The following is an 18,556-nucleotide window of genomic DNA, read 5'->3' as shown; positions in this document are numbered from 1 at the left end:
TGTGTCTGTATGCTTCTTTATTACAGATGCATGTAAAAGCATAAACACAAAGAAGAAGACAGAAAGTATAATAGCATAAGGTACAATTGAGAGCGAAAGATAAAATATCTGTTTTCAAGTCAAAATGTCATGTAAACATGTAATCAAGTATCACTCACTTAGGCCTCAAACCTCTGGAGTTCACTCGAACACATGATTTTGTATTGATCAGTAACCACAGCTCCACAAACTCCCATGAGATTGCTTTTGTCATTCTGCCATGATAGTAATACAAGAGTTTGTCAAACCAAAGACAGGTCAATAGCAAAGACACAAATCTCTCTGATATCTCTAATATTTCTTCTGTTCTATTGGCAGTGTTCAAGCTTCTTTGATGTACTTCAGTTTAAACATAAAGTGACAAGATATTAATATTTGATATGTTATACGTTTCAGTAACATTAAGCAGGATTTTCCTTCAAAAATATCATTTACGTTTTCCTCTTACAACTTTGATCTTGATATTAGCAAACTTCCATATTCACAAAAATAAATAGAATTTCAATGTAATTCTTTTTTATTCGGTAGGAGAAAGAAATGGATGATGTGGGTTGAGGTTACAGGCTGTTTTATGCTTTTGTTTTTACTTTGTGTGTGAAATCATGTCAGAATACACTGGGAAGCTTTTTGGATGCACTGAAGTGTCAGGTTGTTTATTCTTTTGCTACATTTTCCAAACACGAGAAAGGCGCAAATAGATGACGCAAGTTGTTGACATGTCTCGTCTTATGTCTCTGTTATTTTTCCCATTTACATCTTAGTGTAATGACTTACACGGTATTCATTGCACCATCTGATGTGCCTGACACAGATTGCAAACAAGTCTGTGTTACATGCAGTAAGCCTGTAGGATTGTTATCATCTAATGGCCCTTAGTCATGAACTTGTCTTGGACATGACTTACTGTACCTGACTATGAGCTGAATTTTAAAGCATCCTCTTGAGCAACTGACTGGTGATGTATCTCCAGGGTTCCCCTTGTGCCCCACTTCATTCGTCCAGATGGCAAAAAATGTTAAAAATGTATTTGCTACCCAAGGAAGTGTGGCCAGAAAGACATTTAAAGCTGCATATTTTAATTACCCACATATCATCTATCAGGTGATCTCTGAGGAGTGTCGTCTTCCAGATTACTATCTGCTGCAAAGCTGCATTGCTGGAAGCTTGTGTTTAATTTAATAACATCGGCGCCCAGATAGTTCTCTGATTAGCATCATTGTAATAATGGCTCTGTACAAGGGATTCTGTGTGTGCTTAAACTTCCAATACATTTCATAGAAAATATTATTTCCTAAGTGAGACTGGCAGCTAATTGTCTGCTTTACCAGCAGAGTCACAGTTAGAATTGGATAAAGACAGCATTAGTATTGACCCTACATGGGCCTGTGATTGGCTAATGCGCTGAGAGCTGAAGATCTGTGACTGACAGTGTGGTAGACAGAGGCAAATGAAGTTAACGTGACATCTGCAACACTTTTGAAATCAGCTAAATGGGTTTATGCTCAAGAGCAGTTGAACTGTTTGGGTCTGAAAAATCACAGCAAACAAGAAAAAAAAAAGCCAGAAGCATGTGAGGCCAAGGCAAGAAGTTGCCCTTTTAGTGGCTCTGTTGGAAGAAATATCCATATAACTTTGTAGTTAGATTAGCTTAGCTTGAAGAGTGTTTCATGTGAAATTCTGAAGGGATTTTCTCCAGTGTCATCTGGGATGAGATTGGAGAGGAGGAATGATCTACATTCTGCAGTGGGGCTTTACCTTATTATTACATCTATAATACGAGCTAATTGGAGCTGTCAAGCTTCTGATAATCTGTATTAGAGTGTGCTATTCAAAAAGGGACTGCACAACCTCAACACTTCTAAGAGATGATTAGGAAGTGAGTGTGTGTGAATACGAGAGGCAGAAAGAAGAAAAGAAAATCATGCAGCTAGTGAGTGAAAAGGCCAAGCCCAGCAGCGGTTTGTCTGACAGAGAATGTAATGAAATTGATTGGTAATTCAAGAATTCTCCTCTGCTATTCATCTTGCGTTTGAACATTTTTGAAAGCTACAATTTTTCTGCGTAAAAAAAAAAAAACCCACCAAGACCAATGATGACAGCCTGCGGCTCTATGCCCAAACAATAGAAAAGTCTTGTGATTTTGTTGATGTCTTTAAGTAGAAGTATCTTAAAATGATCTTAAAGTCACATGAGTTACTTCGTGACATTGTACCAACTTCCTTCGATCAATTTATGCATCCATCCATCCGTCCATGTTCATCTGCCTCTCAAACCAAAGCAGAACCTTCCAGCTTCAGGCATTCACACTCTCTGGCTCAGTGCAATAAAACATTATCCACTGTCTGACCTCCTTTTCTCCTCACAGTCGCTGCCTCCTGGTGCACCACTCTCTCCCTCTCTCTCTTTTTCTGTCACTGTCTTCTTTCATTTTTATTCTCTCTTCTGTTTCCTCCCTTACTGTCAGCCTGCCCGTTTTCTCACAGCTGCCTCAGAGTGATGGTGAGTTACTGTGAAAACCTGAAGGAGGGTAGAATTTTTGACCAAGAAGCCTAGTAACACACACACACACACACACACACACACACACACACACACACACACACCCTCAAGATCAAAGCTCACATCGCTCTCTGCCTGCCGACAAGCCAGATCACTGGGCAGCCCAGGATAGAGAGAGAGGTACAAGGTGTGGAGAGCATGAGGTTGGAGACAGAATGTAAAACATACAGATCACTGTTGAAATGTTCTTATCTTTGTATGTCTGGGCTTCACCACAGTATGTACATATGTGCTTGTCTGTGCTTGACGAAGCTATACAGGAAAAGTATGTGTGTAATGCTGAGTCTTATGTCTTATTCCTCCTTTGGCACAGCCAACGGCCACTCAGCCCAGCATGTGGCATCTGGAACCTGCCTGCCAGCCAGCACACTCTAACAAGGCCCCCAGAGTGTGTGTGCGTGGTGTGTTTGTTACTGTACGTGTATGATGTAGAAAATGTCCATATGGGCTGCAAATGTGCACTTCTACAGTTTCTGCTGTTGTACTGCTGTATGTTGATTCTGACATACAGCATTAGCATTAGCACTGATACAGATCAGACGAAGAGGATGGTGTTTCTTGCTGTTGACGAGGAAAGACCTCAGTCTCTCTCTCTCTCTCTCTCTCTCTCTCTCTCTCTCTCCGTCTGTGCCCCTGGCTCAGTCACTCACCTCCTCTGTCTGGGTCAGCCCCTGATACTGATCATCTGCTCACTTTCAGAACATTCATCACTGTATATCTCTGCAGCTGCAACAGTATATGACTGCAGGAAACAAAGCCTAAAACTGAATAAATTAGCAAATATGTTTGAACTAGTAATGATGTGGTTTAAAAATACTTTATCAATGTGGCCAACTGTTTGTTGTCTATCTGGCTAAAAAAGATAAAAAACTGCACAGTTTAATCTGATGCATTTAAACCAGGGATGGGTGCCCTTCCTTTGGTTTTTGCAGAGCAGCCACTGTTGCCATGTGTTTGACAGCAAAAGCCATTTCCCACTTTTGTGACTGCAAAGTTTAACAAACACTGTCTTAGTGTGTTTATAACAGTTTACAGATGCTCTTTGTGGAAGCATAACAGTTTCTTTATGGGAACTAAAACAGTTATAAGCACTGAGTCATCACCAGACTATGTGCATATCCTGGTTTGAAGAAAGAAAAAAAAAAAAAAAAAAAAGAAAAAATTTATTTTCCCAGCTGAAGCCAAAATGTGCTTAAACACGCAATAATATCAACCATCCTTTCAAGAAGAATCTGCTGGGTTAGATATGGATTAAAATGACTGGCAGCACAGCCCTATAGTGGTTAAATATGACAGATGCCGTTGGGTCTGACATATTTTGTTTTTTGTTTTTAAAGCACAAGCATAGCAGCCAAACAGTGAAGACAAGCGGCATCAGGTGTGCAGTGAGATGGCCTACTCTGAAATTATAGCATATAAACAACACTTTGATTCCAGGGGGTGTGAAAACGTCTGGACTGGAGTCTGTGAAATGCCAGTAGCAGGACGCATGTTTTTCTCTTCCCTTGCGATGGTCTATTCGCGGCTCCTGTGTGCCCGAACATTCCTGTCCTTGTTTCCATGGAGACCAACAGAGGTGCGGAGATCCTGAAGCCCTTCTGTGGTCACTGGCTTTGTCATATGTACTGCCAGCCGCCGCCACTTACCTTTAATAGCCCCTCACAGCCGGACACAAATTGTGCAAAGGCACAATTTCTTGACATTGCTAATTAGAAGGAACAGGTGTTTGTACCAGTTATAGACCCACATCCAGGACCATTACTCATAATTTTAGAACATCTAAAATATCAGATATTATTCTTTCACTCAGATAAATGAATCAGTCCCAATCTGTCACTTTCAGACAACTTCAAATGTGTTGGTTTCAGACAGGAAGTCACCTCAAAAATTAGGCCGGTACAAATTATTCCAATAGGAATTCCCACTAGCAGGCACAGCTTAATGCTCCTGCTCTACACTCAACCCTCATTTTGATCTGAATTATGACACTAATACTCCGTTTCTATCCTTCCTGTTGTTCTCTTACACAATGGCATTGACCCACTCTATTGTCTGTGTGTCTGTGTCCTCCTTTTCAGCGCTGAGAGGCTCATTTGTTGATCTCCTAACTAGATTAGCACTTGTCTGATTAACTGCCTGTAACCCCTACTGCTGCTTGTAGCTGAAGTGGGTTGGGCAGGGCTTTATACACATTCTCACTGTACTGTCTCTAGTCGGTTCATGGCCTTCGATACACTTTCCCTCTTTGCACCTGGCGCACTTGCAGACAATGTCAGAGACAGTCAGGATTAACTGAAGATGCGAAGGGTTGAAAGGGTGAGTTTAAAAGCACAGTCACATGGACTTGTATGTTTTTTACATGTCACTACTCGTCTGTATGAGCGCTCCCACAGAGTGGCTAACATTTGGCTAATATGGCTGTGGTTTAGCTAAATAAATTACACTGGTAACCTTTTTATCTCCGAGTTGGATAAGTCAGTATGAATCTAAGAAAAAGTGAGGTCAAGTTAGGCAGGATACATGTAGCTTTCCTTTGCCACTAACTTGATAGCGAATGTGGTGAAACACTATTGCAATAACTGATCTAGTTTTCCAATATGTATATTTTTGTAAGATAGTAAAAGTGCATTGTCACCGTCATTCTCTCTTTGTTACATTCTCATTTTAAGCCCTCTTGGTGCCATATGTGGATGGATGGAAATATTTGTCTGTTGGTCAATTTGTTTGTCAACTGCAAATTTTGTACAGACATTCATGTTCCCCAGAGGATGAATCCTTCTCACTTTGGTGATCCTCTGACTTTGTCTCTCAAACCACTCCGAGATTCATATTTGTGGTTTTGTTTGAAATGTCTCACCAACAATTGAATGGATTACCATGAAATTTGGGGCACACTTTTGTCCAATACCTTAGTTTACAACTAAAAACTACTGTTTAGAGCTAATTGACAAGTGTTTACTGAAGCTCACCAAAGTAAGACAGTGAACAAGGTAACCATTATACCTACTGAATATCTGAATGTATGTGTTGTCATTGCTGATTGTTACCTTAAGCTCTAAACACACAGAGCTGCTAGCATAGCTGTACACTGTTCTCGAAGCAACATACAGTCAGTGTAGATTTATTAAGCTTCAAAGACTTCACCATTGTTCCTAATTAGCATTTATAAATGGTAAGTCTGATTGAATTCCAATTTTTAAGTCATTTTCCCAGTGTTACATTACATTAACCTTTTAAGGCGTAGATTGATAGATCCTGGCCTAAGGGACTTCCTGCTTCTCGTTTGACCCATCACCTTTTCATCCTGGCCCCTGGCTGAGTTACTATGACAGGTTGAACTCTAAGGACGAGAAGGTGAGGACAAGATATGAAGGGGTTGAGGAAGGCGAGGCACAGTGGGGTTTTGAGACAGAAAGATACACGCATGGCTGAACAAATTTTGCCTCGAAGTGCTGAAGTTGGGGTGACAGCCATCATGTGGGGACCAGGGACAATGGGCTGAGGGACCATTGTGTGTATGTCTGTGTATGGCCTATGCAGCAATACTCCCCATGTTATCCAATCACTCAGGCCGTCGGCTGGAGTGACATTTCAGGAAATTTCCACTGATGTGGGACTGGGGCCCCAGCTGTCAAGATGGAGCAGTAGGGAGGGGTTTGGTGGGGTGAAATGAGTAGGAGAGAGAGCGCAGTAGAAGAGTGTTGGATGTCGCTTATCAGACTTGGCAAGATCTTGCAGCTTTATGGCTTATGGGGGGAGAACATTGATAAGTTCTCTCTCCTCCTTTCTTTCTCGGTCTCCATGTGTTATTGCTTTCAGAGATAGAGCGAATGATAGCCTCTTTGTGATGTTGGCAGCATAATTGAAAGACATTGGTTTTGTTTTCTGAGCCACCTAAGATGAGATAAATGATGCTTTCAGCTCCACAATTATGAAACTACATCAGCACATTGAATATAGATGGATTTCTGGTCAGGAGAGAGAGTTTGTGTTTGAGTACTCTAAGTGGTCACATCAGCATTTCAGTAAATATTGTTTGCTGTTTATTGTTTACCATTTTACTCTTCCTGAAGTGTTCCACTGACTTATTTAGGATAGTTTTCAAGCTGTTGTATGTGATATACTTGTCTAAACATTTAATTATACTTTTCCTTATACATTTTTTCTCATATGTTATTTGTGTGCATGCATGTTAGAAGGCACTACATGGGATGAACTTTGTAATATGTGTGAGTTAGTGAGAGGACTTGACATTTACACCACTGCGATCTTGCCCTACCCTGTGCCCGGGATCCAAACCATCCAGTCTGTTTGAGCGTGGTGATCATTGCTAAGGTGTGAGAAAGATGAGGTGATAGGATGCTTGTGACCCAGACATATACAGTATATATGCTTGCACATGTAGTCTACTGAGTTTGCTGATCTGCTCTCACTGTGCAAACACAATTAGCTGATTTGCATCCAATTAAAACTTCAATAAACTCTATTTGTAACCTTTCCATGCTCTTTAATTTCCAGATACCATATCAGACGGCATTTCGACCTTTTGGCAAAGCTAATATGAGAAATGGAATGAGCTAAGCGTAGTAGCGCTACATTTCCATTATCAAGAGTCGGTCACACGCAGCAGCTGTCTGGATGGCTAGAACCTCTGGCCGACATTCGGCCTCTTCTCTCCAGTGACTGAAAATGAAGCCTGCATGTGACCAAACGTCCGAGCTGTTACTTTTACTAGGCCAGAGGGTACTACTGGAAACCTCAGGCTTAATTTCAGTTGGTAGGTCTTATTCCTCTCTGCACTCTACATGTGTATGTTTTGATAGGAAACATATCCAGGAAGTATCTCTGGTCACAGAGAGTGTTGGAAATAGAAATGTGTGAAAACACAATTTTGGCTGGCTGGAATTTTTCTACATCGATTTGGGGGCAGACAAACTTTTCACAGAAGATTCTGTCTGCTCGACTTTTCCCCAAATTCATCCATTCAACCTGTCTTGCATGAGTGACAAAACAAAATAATCAATAGCACTGAGAACTGATCATAGTGAGTGTTCATGTCCCCTTGATTTGAGGATACTGCTCAAAATAGAGAAAGGTGCAGTGATCTTAAAGTTGGTTATATGGCTTTATTTTATTGAGTATTCCTCTGACATGAATCTTATTGCTAAAGCTGATATTCACTGAAAATGATTGACGGTCTTTACATGTTCACTCAACATTATCTTGTTAGATATACTTGTACTGTACATTTGCCAATAAGCCTTAAGGTGTACTGGCGCAACATTAAGAGACGTAGATAGACTTGTGTCTTATACTGAATACATTTGAGTGATGGGTGTATAAATGACTTTTATGAGTTTCACTTTTATGGTAAATATCTCCAGGCTCAAAAAATACAGCCTGCAAATGCTCAGGTGGCAGTTGACCTTTCTTCTGTGAAGAAAAGCAATAGCATATGAGTGTGTAAGTGTGTGTAAATGGATTTGTCTGTGCTTAGATGTGTGTGTACTCACACAGTAACACAGGACTTTGGGGTTTAGTGGGTCCGGTAGCACTTTCCAGCTGGTTGCTTTGATACTTTGATATGGGGCCGGTGTACTGTGCGAGAGTGAGCGAGACTCCCCAGACACAGTGCTTCTTGGCACATCTCTATGATCCCATCATGACGGGGAAACTCGACACTAGGGAGGATATTCCACTGCCCAGCAGCTCAGGGAGAGTAACAGGGCTGCACAAACACGCAGCTCCTGCAATTCCAGTAACAGGGTCTGATGAGGTTATGCTTGCACAAGCACACAGCTTCACGCACTCCTGCACTTTGTCACTCATATACAGTACAGAGTCCTTGTTGAAGCATGCAAAACTACGTATATACACATATATAATATATATATATACCCCCACATACGATATATGTATATATAATATTACACATACATGCACACACCCCCACCGTAGGACTGCACGAATGAACACCCCCCATTTCTGAGCGGGCAGTGAGATGATTGGCACAGAGAAAGCATTACACCAGCACATTCAGGCATATGGCATGTGGACCCACTGATGGGCACACACATATGGTGCTGGTGGCTTCTGCTGCTTCGCATGGGAGGAAGGCAGTGTGCTTGCCTTTGATCAGACTCCAAATCACAGAGCACAGCACACAGAGTACAGCCTAAAAATCCCAAACTGTTTGGGTTGCATCATTTTGTCTCATTATTTGAAAAAAAAAAAAAAAAAAAAATACAATGCCTCCTATAGCTCCCTTCAGTTTTTGTGAATTTGCAGTCACAGGATTTATATTAAAAAAATTAACCAAGTACTGCACTTTTTCATAATTCAGTATTATGCGCAATTTTATTATATAATTTGCCTTTTTCATGTACAAAATGTACAGTTGTCTCATGGAAGAGAGAGTCCATGGGTTGCAAACCTATACACTTATGAAGACACCAGCAATTTGTGTCAAACTTTTTTTTTGTTTTCCAAACACAAACAAACATTTTAATTGACTTAAATTTTGAATTGAAGAATTTTTATCAATCTAATATTTCAGATACAATAGATAGTTCACCTATAATGCCAAAACTACTGACACCTTTTCTGAACTATATTTGCATGCACTGACTTCAACATTATGTGTGTAAGTGTTATGTTTATGCAGAAAACTGTTGCCGTTCTCAGTCTGTTAACATCCTCCTAATTCCCACGTCAGCAAAATCAACCTACAGTTACCATGGCAACTTTTGTTTTCTTGATGGGTCCTGTGTGTGAAGTTCCTGGAATATCCCACCACCTCGCCCACCAGAGAGTAACTGTTCAGGGACTAAATTTTCAGAGAAAACCGTTGCCATGGTGACGAGCCATTTCCTGAGAAGTTGATGCTGAATCTGGTGTCTGTGATTGGCTGAAGTGACAAGGTCATGACCTGTGAGGCCTCCATATCCAGTCATCAACAGGTTGTCTACTCACCTGTCTCTCTTTCTCTTTATTGTTTCTCACCATCACCATAAATCTCACCCTTATTTGTCTTGTGTCGTTTTCTTTCCTTTAGCCAATCCCCTCCATTACACTCAGGATATCAAAGTAAAAGCCACCACAGGTTTTTGCTTTATGTTTTCAATTAAAAAGCACTCAGGCTGCCTCGTAATGGTTACCATCAGGAAATGGTGTTTTATTAATGTCCAAATTGAACTTCCTCCTCAGCACACAGATATAATTATTCTGTCCACAACAAATTACATAACTGGACTTACTGTAAACCAGCAGTGAAGTATTGAGAATGAAGAGGTGCATTTAATAGAAAAGTGCACAGGAGAACAACATATATCACAATGCATCACTTTTAAATAATTTCCCTACAGATTTTACACACGGCCAGCACCAAGATGACCAATTCTGTTTCTCACTCTTCTGTACAACATATTGCCTATTTTTCAAAGCCTTGGTGAAATGGCTTATTGCAGTACGGTATGCTGATATAAAACAGGAGGACACCGGGTGTGATTGTGCGAGGCCATGTATTACTGTTGCCAACAGACCGTGAAATTGTTTATTCTCGTGCTGCCATTTCTGTGTAAAACGGAAAAGGGATCACTTTCAGTCACTGCACCGCCGTCCCAGTTAGGCCACCACTTTCAGCCAAGAAATTAACTCCCCATTGTTTATTGGAAATTCTTAATCAACAGGCAACTGTGTTTGTTCTTGTTATTATTTGGATAAGTCACTGAAGTCATCGCAATAGCCTGGAGATATTGTCAGAAAGAAAAAGCTTCAGCCTATTAAAATGATTGATTATATTTCTCCTAGTCCTCATATTGACTTAGGTTTGTTCCACAAGACTAGTTTCATGGTGAAAAGACAGATGATGGAATATAGATGTGAGCAGTTTTTCTAGTATCTGCACATTGGTTAAATCAGGTTAAACAAATATTTTCTAGGGTTGTTCAGAATGAAAACATTGGAGTTTGTGCTTGCAAGAGGTTTCTGAGTTGTAAATATGATTGCTTTGCTTCCACCACACACTGGTTTTAAAATGCTTGAAAATGTGGCTAATGTTTGAGAATTGTGGCTCGGTAACGTCATGTGAAACCTGGCGACCTAGCTCATAGAAACATAAATCCAATCTCTTTTGTTTCAAATGTAAATCCTACTTCCCCCAGTGGTTTATCCTGGGGTAACCTGCTGTTCTACATCAGCTTCTTTCATCTTTTTTTTTTTTTTTTTTTTTGTGGTGGTGATGTGAAGCATGTTTATAACATACAGCAGTGGGCAGCAGATACACTGCATGCTCCACTGTTAACCCTGCATGACTCATATTTTTTTAAAACATGCTTTGATGTTGGAGCTGATGGAAATTGTAGCTCTGTAGCTCTTGTAGTCTCTGTGGAGGGTGAAATCAGGGCTTGTTTTTAATCGCACTTATCGTCTCATTTCACATTGTGACGACATTTTCAGTAACACAAAGAATTTTACTATTGATTAATTCATTTAATTGCTTCAATATGAACCACATAATCTCTTTTTGTGAGCGTAAACAGTGTCTAACTCCCTGTCATCTTTCTGTCTGCCTCTAACTGCATATGAAAAAAAATAACCATTCAGTGTGAAGCACTTCTGCTCAGCAAATTGAAAAGAACATACCTCCCCCTACAGTCAGTCAACCTTTTAAGACCCCACCTCAAATACTAAAGTATACACTGCCTGCGTGTGTGTGTGTGTGTGTGTGTGTGTGTGTGTGTGTGTGTGTGTGTGTGTGTGTTTGTTTGTCTGTGTCTCTATATGTGTGCATATGTGTGTCAGTGTGCTTGTCTTCTCCACCATGAATGTCTGTCTGCCCCTCAGTGGGGAAACCATGGAAGGACATTTTGGTCTGGTTTGAAGGGGACCGCTTGGTCGTGACACACATTTAGGTAGGTTACTGGTAGCTAAGTGGGTTAAAGCGCATGTCTCAGGGTACGTCTTGCTTATCTCGAGGGGAGACATTAAAATCATTTAGATGATGGAGTAGAGGAACAAAGGGGATAAATAAAGTGTGTGTGTGTGTGTCTAGTTTGTTCTAGCCAGAGTGGACATGTAAATGATGATGATAGTAAAAAAAACACTCACGAAAACAACAACCGTTTATTGCCTTCAGCTGTGGCCTTAATGTTCCGGCTGCAAACACCCTTCAACACTGTCTGATTCTATGTGGCTGGCAGAGCTACAGAGGAATTTAATATGATTTGATACTTGATGATTCATTTGTTTTGATCTATGTTTTCTGTACTGCATAGCCTGAATTGATTTTTAACTGTCTCTAGACTGTTTCTGCCCTCTTGCATTTCACCTCTCCTCTCTTGTAGGAAATTACTCCATCCAGATTTTGCTCTCACCTCCATTCTCAGGCTTTTTCTATTTGAATACTGTGGTCTTCTGATATATTTCAAACTCAGTTCCCTGTTTCAACCCCCACTTCCTCTTCTCACCGCATCCCCCCCATATTGATGCATTAGCCCCTAGGGCAAGTGTAGGGGGCATTCTCTGTGGGTGGATCTGTTTCCTGTCAGTCCAACCACTTGCTATATGACCTTGCACCTTTCATACTCTTCTTTCTTCTTCCTCAAGGCGTTTCCAATCCAGTCAGAGCATACAAAGATTTCTTCACACATGGAGAGCAGCAGTGAGGGGAAAGGATGCGATTCATAATGTATAACGCTTTAACTCACAGACGGGTCCGCCCTGGTGTAGCAGAAATGTAGTTCCATACAGACTTTCTTTTCTGTGAAATGGAGCTGAAGCTTGGCAGTGATCTGGTGCTTCGAGTGTTCAAGTGTTAAGTGGAGCGACAAAATAGAAATCTTAAATCTTGAAAATAGATATCCTTTTGTGAGTAAGACACATGTGATGCTGTTTAATGGTAGTTTGGTTTTAAGCGACATGTTGTTTATGTTTCCACTGACAAACTCCTTTTTTATGTAGTATCCAGTACAAAGCGAGCAGTGCACTTCCAGGACGTGTGTGCTGTTGAGCACTAGAGGGCAGCAGAGTACAGAGAATAAGAACAGTCTGGCTGGACCAAAGAGGACACACTGCTTATCATTTCTTTTTTCAGAAGCTCAGAACAGATGTTATACATTGTTATACATGACAGCACAGTTTGTGACAATTCCTGCAGCATAATGATTTTGCTGTGCAAGCAAAATAATAATGTAAATAAGGCTCTTGAATGACCACAGGGAAGCAGTATCTAGTTGATAGGCACTTGTGAATAACATGGGCAGGACAGTAAAAGGGCAGTTCAATTCAGGTGAAAGCTTGTCACATCAGCTGTAACCCCACAGTGACCTGTCCGGTCCACACCCCCCAGATCCTGTCTGCTTTGTCTGTTTTTGTCAGTGTATGGGGGAAACGCTACAGAGGTCAAAAAGGCCAATGACACTGATGCTGTGATTGGTCATGTTGCACCCGTGGGAGTTGCAACTCAAAACAGATAAGAGACTGACCCAAACAACATGGTCTCAGGGGCATCTGAAGAGGATTTAGAGAGTTTGGCTTCTGAACTTCTATTTTTCAATGTGACATTTATACAATACTTATATTTAAACATTTTGGAAGTCCTGATCATATTCCGGAAAGACCATTGATAGATCCAATATACCATGAGTACCGCTGTTGCTACTACTACTTCAATTATTTTCATTAAATTTTTTTAAATTAAAATTGCTCCAGAACCAAAAGTGTCAGTTTATTATCAGAGATGACTAAATAATCCTGTAAATATTAACATTTGTAGGACCAGAGCTATTATTATTTTATTTTATTTTTTTCAATTTTGCTGAAAAATGACGTAACCAATTAATTGCAGATTCTTTTTTTGTAGATCAACTGCAGATATGGATTAATCAACTAAATGTTTCAGCTATAATAGTAGCTACCACTACTACTATGGATACACACCCTAATAATGAACTGAGTTAACATTAGTATTTTTGTGACATATGTAGAACTACTTTACATAACATATTCTTAATTGTGTGTTTTTTATCAGTGCATTGGTGGTTGTTTCATTGTGCCTGTATCTGTGTGGCACAGTGCCTGGAAAACGGTGGAAAACGTCCAATAATCGTCCACTTCTAGAGTTCACCGGCCACCAGCCAACTCTGCTCTGTTGTAGTAGCTGTGATTTTTCTTTGCCTGCAAAATGCTGGTGTTTGAAATATAGGACACCTTGGCAGTGGCTTTTACTATGGCTATGGGAGGTTGCCGTCTTCTTTTGGCTATCATAGTGTGAATGGACTTTTATCAATGAATGAATTGTTAAAAAGCCATTAGCAGTGGCAGCTACTAAATGCTTTTTTTTGCACAGTGTAATTTGCCTCATAGTATTTTTATTCCATTTCCTCTTCATTCATCATGATTCCTCTTTGCATATCTCTCCTCTGACAAAGGTTTTTTTTTTTTTCAGGATAACAGTTTGTTTATCATGTGCACATATGCCATGTCTTCTCCATGCATCCACATACCCTCGTGCACATGTACCCACCCCCTGCTCCCCAATCTCTCTTCTTACCTCTCCACGCTCCTTATCCATCCATCCTGTCCTCCCCAAAGCCATCTGATTGGCCCTCGCCTAGCAACCACATGATAATTTGGCATAATGTGACACCCCCTGATGCATGATGGGGGCTGTAAGTCAGCTTCATCCCCCCTTATGCCGGTGGCTGGTGTTTGTGGTTGAAAAGAAAGAAAAATGAAGCAGAGAGGATGAATATATTTGAGCAAGAGAAAAGGGAATTTCACGCTCATATCGTTACATGACTGGTGTCCACCAGCTAAACCTGTCATCTGTCCCCTGAGGGTTGTTCTGTAGCAGCAGTGCCCGATCATCTCCTCTCTCATTCTCAGCTTTTTTCCATATGGTTCCCATTTAGTCCATACGTACAGTTGAAGGCATGACCAGATATAGTAGATTTTGTTAAAGGCAGACAGGCATGTGATGAGGCAGCCTCTCGGTATCAACAGGACCCAGCCTGGCTCATAGGTGCCTCTGACACGCAGGCAGGCAGGGAAAGAAACACAAAGATGGCCGCTGCGTGCTCTGTCTGTCTCCCGCTGCCATGTCAGACGTGAGCACGGCCGATGTGAAGGACATCCTAAATAAGACGTCTGGTGTTTTTTTTTTTTTTTTTTTTTTTTGTCTTTTTGTTCTTTTTTCTTCTCCTCTGTTTCTCTTCATTCACTTCTTCAGTTACAGAAAATCAAACAGGATCTTTTGTTGTATGCCCCTCTCTCACTTTCTGTGTAGATCTTCTTTCCTGTCTCTCTCCTCTTTCTCCTCCTCCTCCTCTTCCTCCTCCTCTTCTGTCCCTCTGTTTTCAACAAAGACCCGAGTGATTTGGTGAAACAAAAGCTCCCCTGGTTCTGTTTGACCTCTCCATCATGATGTCAATGAACCCAGATGGTGGGATGACCACACTGAGATTAGAGAGGCACAGGACTGGGATCTGAGAAATGTGTTTCTGAACTGAAAATGTATTTCTCAGATTTTTGATTTGTGCCGTCATTCAATTATTAATTAACTCATTTACTAAATCATTTATCATTTGTTGTCTGGTTGGTTCATTCACTTGCCATTCATTGAGTCACTGACTCATTCATTTTCAGGTATGAACATGAATAAATCAAGCTTGTTGTAGCACTTTAAACGATCAAACTGCCATTACTGATTATCATCCGTTGTGTGCGTGTGTGTGTGTGTGTGTGTGTGTGTGTGTGTGTGTGTGTGTGTGTGTGTGTGAGAGAGAGAGAGAGTGTGAGTGTGATCAGGATCATCCAGTCTCTCCTCCCTCCCTCTTTGCCTTCTCCCGTGTCCTTTACATGTTCTCCCCAACCTTATACTCGGCTACCTCCAGCTGGTAATGTGTGTCCGTATGTGTGTGTGATAGTAGATAGGTGGGGGGTACATAAACACACACACACGCACACACTCACCCTGCTGTTGCTCCGCGCCACCATGTCCTTTACTTTCCTTACCCGGTGCCTTTGCTTCATTCATGCACACACATCCACTCACACACAATTTCTCTTTCTCACACTGTATCTCACACGTGTATGCACATGCACATGCACACGCGCACACACACACGTCTGCATGGTGGAGCACCAGGTGAGGTAGAGCAGCTGGGAGAAAGAGAAAGAAACATTTAAGAGGACAGACCGAAACAGAGCGTGGTTTCCATGGTTACCATTCCCCTTGCACCCTCCCTCCCTCCACCTCCATTCTCTCTCTGTCTCTCTCTCTCCCTCTTTCTCAGTCTCTCCTCCCTCCCTCCACCTCTGTGCTGGTGATGCTCGTGTCTCTTTTCTCTCTATCCGGTTTGTCCTCACCTCTCCTGGGCGCGCTCCTCTCACACTGCCAGTGGATGACACACGAGGAGGAGGAGGAGGAAGAGGAGATAAGGAGAAGCTGCTGTCTCTTCTCTCCCATCTTTCCATCACTTTAAAAGAAAAAAAGAGAGAGAGAGACAGAGGGAAAGAGCAGACCAGACCAGAGCAACAACCAAAAGAAAGGACATACAGGATATACATACATACGTGAAAGAAACCCTACTCTTCTCCATTCTCCTTTTCAAGGAGGGCATTTTTCTTCCCTTTCCCCCCCTTTCCTTTTCTACCCCGATTTTTTCCTCTGAGATCCCGGTTTTGTCAATTATAGCCCCTGAACTTCTCTGGGATTTCAGGTGAGGCACGCGTGTGTAGTGTGTGGTGCTTCTTCATTTTTTTATTACCTATCATGGCTCACGCGGCCTCCCAATTGAAGAAGAATCGGGGGGAAGTGGATGTGAATGCAATAGAGGACGAGAAGGAGAAGCGGAGGAAGAGCAGGAGAGCAACGTCCCGGGAACAAAAGAGAAAGGTAACAGACGAGGGCTGGCTGGCTTGGCTGGTGGCTTCATCTGCTCCGCTCCGCCAGCATCATTGGAGCGTGACTCTGTGCGTGTCTGTGTGCATCTCAGCATCTCAGCTCGACTACCTAGATCAACTGGGCTTGGAGGTTGTCCCCTCTCACATACATACATTCATGTACATGCTCATATCTGCACATAAAGCAAGACACGTGGAGACTCGAGACATGCTGTCCATTTTAAACAGCATCTCTAACCTTGTATACTAAATGTGTATGTGTGGTGAAGCAGGTGTGTTTATTGTTGCTGTGCATGTGAACTGTTTGTGTATGTTTGTTTGTGTGTCTTCATACACATTATAGCTGAAAGTCAAAAAATAATTTCACCTGTTTATGCGTGACGATCTTAGCTACCAGTCTCTAGATGAGGTCAACGCCGTACGCATGGACACATGGAGCGTTTTGTTTTCCTGCCTCTGACTCTGTGTTTCCTAATATTGTCTGTCTTTAGCAAAACTACGTCACGCAGGGCTTCCTTCAGTCTCTGCACATTTTACCTTGTTTCAATAAGAAATTAGGTGGTCAATTGTTATGATCATTCAGCACAGAGTGTGATTTGTCAGATGTCATTCAACCATGTGGGACTTATTTCAAATAAGATGTGTGCTGGGAGTTGTGAAAGCTATGAGGTCATGTTTGTGTTAAAATGGCAAATAAGAACACTTGTTAACGAATGGGACAAACATAGGCCAAGATGGGGGAAAAAAAACAAAAACCACCTCTCACTCTCTTTTCACTTGATCATGCTTTAGGATATGTGTGTGAGTGCTTTAGTGGGTTTTTGTGGGTTCTGGCTTGTGTATGTCTGTGTATGTGTGCTTGGATGCACAGACAGCCATGTATAATGCATACACAACTGATTTATTGATGACAAAGCTTTTCATATGATGGAGAAGGAACTGAAATGCACGTGCCCCCCCCCCCCTTCCTCCCTTACATGTCAGCTCTCCACTTTGGACAGACCAGTGGGAGAAACTCATGCCAAACAAGGAGATATTTGAGTAGGATGAGCAAGTAAATTAAAAGCTACAACTGGTGGAAACAGGAACAAAAACAATGGGTTACTTGTTGTCTATCCAGTTATGTATTAAAGTAATAATAATAATTCTTCACTGTCTGAGGAGAGAGCATTCATTGCAATCGGCGTATTGAATGTGGGGAGATTTGACCGTGAGAGATCTATTCAATAACAGTGACATTTACTGTACTTTGTGCCCATGGGTGCCTGGTTTTGAATTATGCTGCTGGCAATGTTATTTGACCTTAGCATAAACAAGAATCAAGCTATCACGGCCTAATCTTTTCTCAACCAAAAAAAGAAAAGCAAAAAGATCCATAAGGTCAAGAGACTTCTACTTCTCTACAAAGTCAAGTACGTTTTAAATCTAGAAGTGATCATTACTTTTTCCTCTCCTCTGTGCTTTGTGTACATGTGTGTGAAAATGTGTCTGAGATGTTGATCTGTATAGGAGTTTTATAGTCCTTATGATGGGTCATGTTTCAGAGGAGAGGAGAGGGTTGTATTGACTGAACTGTGCACACTGCCGTCCATGAGTATAATAAGCTTTCTCTTCCGTGCCCTGTGTCCTTCCCTCTGTCCTCACACCAATCTACTCTTCTCTCCCTTCTCTGTCTTTCTAACTCTTTTTGTCCTTTTGTTTTTCTGGGTCTTTGTCTCCTCACTTTTTGGCTGATGTCTGGCTCTTGCTTCTACCTTTTAATAATACACTGTCACAAAAAACTCAGTTCAACACTAAAAGTTAATTTGTTTTTCAGTTGTTGTTTACTTGAGGGATGTGAACTTTAGGCCATCGCTGCCCATCGGTCACTCTCACTCCCTCACACGTACAGATGAACAGCAGTTTTATTTCTGAACACACACCAAGTGCTCTCTTGTCTTCATTCCTGTGGTTTCATTCCTGTGGTTTCATTCCATGGCTGCCCTTGGCCATGCGCTGTTTACCCCTGTTGGTGGCTTTCCAACTCTTTCACTCTGTCCATAACACATGTAAA

At 41.5% G+C, this 18,556-nt stretch overlaps 1 protein-coding gene across 1 annotated transcript in view; it reads left to right on the top strand.

The window, feature by feature from the left end:
- The first annotated feature begins 16,372 nt into the window (after positions 1-16,372).
- Positions 16,373-18,556, top strand: part of LOC111235209 (ankyrin-3-like) — a 94,524-nt gene continuing 92,340 nt past the window's right edge. Inside the window, exon 1 of the mRNA XM_022763577.1 lies at positions 16,373-16,495. Within this exon, the coding sequence (XP_022619298.1) occupies positions 16,373-16,495 (123 nt within the window). The remainder of the gene's footprint in view (positions 16,496-18,556) is intronic.

Source organism: Seriola dumerili, unplaced genomic scaffold (genome assembly GCF_002260705.1).
Source record: "Seriola dumerili isolate Sdu_G_001 unplaced genomic scaffold, Sdu_1.0 BDQW01000478.1, whole genome shotgun sequence".
Lineage (NCBI taxonomy): Eukaryota > Metazoa > Chordata > Actinopteri > Carangiformes > Carangidae > Seriola > Seriola dumerili.
The sequence above is the reverse complement of the archived record's forward strand: the minus strand, read 5'-3'. Positions and strand labels throughout refer to the sequence as shown.